The sequence below is a fragment of the Myotis nattereri genome (genome assembly GCF_964212035.1).
Source record: "Myotis nattereri genome assembly, chromosome: 2".
NCBI lineage: Eukaryota > Metazoa > Chordata > Mammalia > Chiroptera > Vespertilionidae > Myotis > Myotis nattereri.
The window spans coordinates 192316725-192322323 of NC_138076.1; the positions used below are offsets into that span (position 1 = coordinate 192316725).

The 5599-nt window shown below is 33.9% G+C and overlaps 1 protein-coding gene across 1 annotated transcript; it reads left to right on the forward strand.

Annotated features, from left to right (window-relative positions):
- Positions 1-794: 794 nt before the first annotated feature.
- On the forward strand, positions 795-4400 carry LOC308513980 (NKG2-A/NKG2-B type II integral membrane protein-like; the record flags this gene model as incomplete). The annotated part of the gene is made up of 4 exons (XM_081084019.1): positions 795-981; positions 1341-1436; positions 2524-2675; positions 4296-4400. 4 exons carry the CDS (start codon positions 795-797, stop codon positions 4398-4400), a joined length of 540 nt encoding a protein of 179 aa, XP_080940145.1.
- Between the last annotated feature and the right edge of the window lie 1199 nt (positions 4401-5599).

A 5599-nucleotide genomic window follows, 5' to 3' on the forward strand; every position in this document is an offset into this window, starting at 1 on the left:
GGGTCTTCCTGAAAGTTTGAATCAACAATGTGATTCCATCAAGGACCTATACCTGAGCATCTTATGGGTTTATATCCTGCCCATTAAATCAATTATTAATTATTTTTAAAATAATTATTTAAAATATTTTACTTGTTTATTTTTATTATTTTTTAGGTTTTAGGTAAGTTTAGTGTGTCATGTAACATTTTTCAACATATAACATATTTCTTTAAATTTTTACTTATTTCTTAGAACTCATCAACCATTCAAATTAAAGACATTTTGGGAACCACTTCAATAAATAAATTCAAGTCACTAAAATATAATTCAGTGCAGGAAATTAATATATATGCCAACATTACTATTTTCCTCCCTTTGGGCACTTGGTCTTTACTATGGGATTTCAAATTTCTCATAAATATTGTGTCTCTTTTTCTACTAAAACATTTAATTTCGATGACAGGCATTCTAATGGTGTCAAAATATTTCTGTGGATTTTGACTTTAAATTAATGAGGATGGTATTATTCATGCATGTCTATACTCCTCACTAATTATGTTTTTATTGCTCCAACAAATAACAATTGACAAAGGTAGAGAATATATTTTAAAGAGTACTTTACCATGAGACACTTGTTTAAACCTCTAGGGAATTTAGAACCAGAACTTTAGATTCTTCAACTTAGAAGTGAGCCCTATACTCAACCTCTACCCCGCCCAGTTTTCCTGTAAGGGAGCTCTGCATTACAGGTACCAGTTATTCATACACACACTTAACTTAGAGCACAGTTTCAAACACCACCAGCTGCAGAGATGAATAACCAACATGTAACCTATGCAGAACTGAATTTGGCCAAGTCCGCCAAGAGACAGCACAGGAAACCTAAGGGCACTCAAAGCTCCATTCCAGTAGCAGAGCAGGAAATAACCTATGCAGAATTAGCTCTTCAAAATGCTTCCCGGGATCTTCAAGGGAGGGACAAGAAGGACCACTCCAAAGGTAACACATTCAGTATAACTGTTCTAGGATGTGAAGTTGGGGTGCAAAGGTGGGGGAAGAGTAGGAAATTGACTCACATATTTTTCATTTGTGAGACCCAGCGCTTAAAGTTGGAATACAGTATTCTAAGATGAAAGCTGAGGATGGATTCTATTCAGGTATTGCCGTAAGGTGTAGTCTTTGGCCAACAATCATGGAGCATTGTATCTCCTGAAAATGCAATGGTATATTCTGAGAAGAAGATTGCAGTGGTAGGTATGGGTCTAGGATCCAAGTTTATGCATTTGATTCTCTGTATGTAAACTGTCTAAAACAATTGTCTCTCTCCTTTCTCAGTGTTTCAATTTCTCTCCTTGCAGTTTCACCATCACCTCCAGAGAGGCTCATTGCTTGGATCCTAGGGGTCATCTGCCTTGTCCTGATGTCTGCTGTGATAACGATAACTGTTATTAACTGTAAGTAAATTTTTGTAAGATTATACAGCACTTTTCACTTTAATGATTACCAGTGCCTCTAAACAATTCATGATATCATGGAATAGAATTTTCATATTAAAGCATGCATTTGAATAAATGTGGAATGATTATTCTGAATTTAGCAAATGCATAAATAACATAATGTTTGTACAGAGTATTTTACTTATAGTCATATATTTGATTTCATATCTCAAAGACAAGCTTTAGGAGAATGAAAGACCTTATAAAGAAATACAAATTTATATTGAGATTGGTTAAACCCATACTGTAAGAGATGGTGAAGTTTGGTTCTTTAGGCTTTTAAAATATTTTCCTCTAACTTTTTATGACTGTATTAATATTTCTTGGTAAAACCAATTTTATTACAGATAATTCTCCTCCGACACAACACAACAAACTTTAAACTAAAAAACAAAAATTATTATGATTTCTTTAGATTAATTGATATTTTAAGAATTACTTTATTTTTTTTTTTAGCTACTTTAATACCGGAGAAGAATAATTATTCCCAAACAACAAGGATTCAGAAAGGTACATAATAATTTTCAAAGTTCTGATATTAGCAAAGTTTATATTTTGTCTCTATCTTAGGCTAAGCAATAATGATAATAGACTCTTTTGGGAGAACATAAATTATAAAATGAGCAATACATGTTCATAATAATTATTATAAGAGAGTGTTCCTTCTTCTGCAACATTATGAAAAATCATCAATTTTAAATTGCCACATCCATTGTTGCTCTTTGGCTTAAATTTCCTACTGCTATAATATAATAAGAGACAAGTGATTTTACTATTTTTAAAAAGTAGTTTCAGTCATCAGCTTTTAGGACATGCACAGAGTGGATATTTTTGTTTATGTGTTTGCTTTATATGAGCACAGATATTAGGGGATATCTGGCAGACTCTTTTTTTGTGAGTGTGTTTTGTTTTATATGTACCAGCCAGGGAGGATGCATAGGTATATTATGTACCTATGTGTTTATTCCTATGTAAGTGTTTAAGTTAATTTTTATTTTTAAAACTTTAAATTGCTATTGGATTATAATTTGTAATCTTTCTTTAGCATATCATTGTGAACTTTGTCCACTGGAATGGTTTACGTATTCCAACAATTGTTATTACATTAGTACTGAAAATAAAACATGGAATGAAAGTTTGCTGGCCTGTGCTTCTAAGAACTCTAATCTGCTTTACATAGATAATGAAGAAGAAATGGTAAGATGTTAAACATTTCATATACTTTATTAAAGGCTTATTTCAGTCAGCAATAGTATATTTATAGAATTCACATTTTTATACATAATTGTAGTTATTTAAAGTCTGTATAAAATTCCACTGTTTGACTTTATAATCTACTAATAAGAGGGTAATATGCTAATTAGACCGGATAGACCTGACATCTTCCAGACGTCATTTCATATGTCCTACTTGACAAAGCCTGGGCCCAGACAAAGCTGCCCGGGGTCCCAGGTGACTGTGGCCAGCAAGAGGGAGGGAAGCCCAGATCCCAGTTGCCTGCAGCCAGCCAGAAGAGGGAAGCTTGGGTCCTAGGTGCAGAGGCCAAAGGCAGAGGTGGATAGGGATCACGCAGGCAGGCAAGCAGTTAGGGGTGATCAGGCAGACAGGTGAGTGGTTAAGGGAGATAAGGCAGGCAGGCAAGTGGTTAGGGGCGATCAGGCAGGCAGGTAGGTGAGCGGTTAGGAGCCAGTGGTCCTGGATTGTGAGAGGGATGTCCAACTGCTGGTTTAGGCCCAATCGCACAGGGGTTGGGCCTAAACCAGCAGTTGGACATCCCCCGAGGGGTCGCAGAATGTGAGAGGGTGCAGTCTGGGCTGAGGGACCTCCCTGCTCCCACCGTGCATGAATTTCATGCACTGGGCCTCTAGTATTTTATATTTTTACTAGAGGCCTGGTGCACAAATTCGTGCAGCAGTGGGTGCCCTCAGCCTGACCTGCGGGATTAGGCCAAAACCAGCTCTCTGACATCCCTGAAGGGTCCCAAAATGCAAGAGGGCACAGGCCAGGGGAGGAATGGCTTCCTTGAGCCACATCCTATTTCTAGGTTGGGTATTGGAAACAGTCAGGCCTAACTCGCTTTCTTCTGTTGGGTGGGATATAAGATACCCTACCACTCTGCTGGAATACCAAACCTTTTACTCTTTCTCATTTCACCTTTCAGAGTTCTCCTTTACTTGTGTCTTTCATTAATTAGTTCCTGAATTTAGATTTCTAATTAGCAGGAAAATGAGTCTCTGACACCTGGACCACTGGATTCCACCAACACAGAAAAAGGTCAATTTGTACTTTATCTGGTTAAAGAATGTTGTGAGATACAGAGAATGTTTTTGTTTGTTTGTTTGTTTTTTGCTTTCATGTCATTTATTTTCTTAATTACAATCCCCTTTTAAAAAAACCTGCTATCTGAGAAATAGTAGAAAGTGACATTGATTTAATCATGGTTTCAAATATTTTAAGTATTTGGAAACTTATTTAAAGCTTTGTTATGTTATTTTTGTCAACATGGGTAACTACTAAATTACATGAATCAGAATTTTCCTTATTAAATTAAGAAGAAGAACGAGACCATTAAACATAAATATTTGAGTTAATTTTAAATAAAATGTACAAACATTTCTGAAAGTTTTTGAAAATATGAAAAGTGATTTTAATATATCTTTAATAAAAAGTCTTAATATATATTTAGTGTTAGATTAGGATCCAACAATCTTATTTTGTTCTCAAAATGAAGGATTTTTTGAAAGAATACACTACTTGCTGTACAAAAATAATCTTTTATGATGATTATTTAAATAAAAATTCTTTATTTTGGGATAGGAATTTTTGAGTTCCATATTACCTCCATCATGGATTGGAGTTTTTCGTAGCAGCAGTGATCATCCTTGGATGTTGTTAAATGGTTCATCTTTCAAACTAAAGTAAGTTTTTTTTTTAAAAAAAAAAATGCTATATAAAAAGGAAAATTAAAAAAATAAAAATTCTGAAGAGTATTGTTGATGTTTTTGTTTAAGTTGAATTATAAACATGAAGAATGATAGTCAAAGTTGATGAAAGGTTGATATAAATAGTAAAGAATGACTATCTAATTTTCCTAATAATCAACTCGGACAAATATTCCATGAAAATATCATTACCCATTTTCAAAATGTTCTCTGATTGCAGTTACATGGAAAATGCTATTTATTGTTTCATGGATTGGCCCCACACAATAACAACAAAATAATGCATTTATCTCCATTACAGAATAGAAGACTTATCATCTGGTAAAGGTGACTGTGCTCTGCTAAACCTATATGGCCTCACATCCTTGAGCTGTGGAGATTCAAAAATATATAGCTGTAAGCATAAGCTTTAGAGTTAAAACATCTGAGTTTGGATTCTGTTGGGTAACTTTATTTTCATTGCTTTTAGTGTCTGACATGTTTCACTGAATGTTATATTTGTGGCATTCAACATTTCTAAATGATCTTATGTTGTGTGAGTCACTTTATATGTGTTATCAAGAATAAGCCAACCCACAGAGGCAGAAAGTAGGTTAGTGGTTGCCAAAGGTTGAAGGGAGGAAGGTAACAAACGAATGCTAATTGGTGCACTGTTACTTTTGGGGGCTGGATACTTTCCAAATTTTGTTAGTAGTGATGGTTGCAAACTCGGTTGAATATACTAAAAATCGCTGACATATATACTCTACATGGTTGAATTTTTTTGCTTTGTAAAGTAAACCTCAATACAGCTGTTAAAAAACAGTTGAGGTTATGTTAGGGGCAGAATTTAAACATTAAATAATTTATAAAGGTGTAATTTTACAATATTGTTTCTTTCACTCAATGGCATGCTTTATCCCTTCATGATTAGGCTTTCTTTAATTTCTCTATGTTTAAATTTTTTCTATATTGAAGTCAAAGAAATATGATTCTTCTATAGTTGTGATTTTGTAAATGGTATACTTATTTTAAAATTTCTTTAGTAATTTTTGCTGCTTTAACCATAAATGCAATTGAGGTTTGCTATTGATTTTTGTATTAATCCTATCATTTCAAATATACATTCTTCCGCATAATGTATATAGACAGTTCTTTTATTTCTTTTTCCCTGGTGCAATTATTTTCTTTTCTTGACTT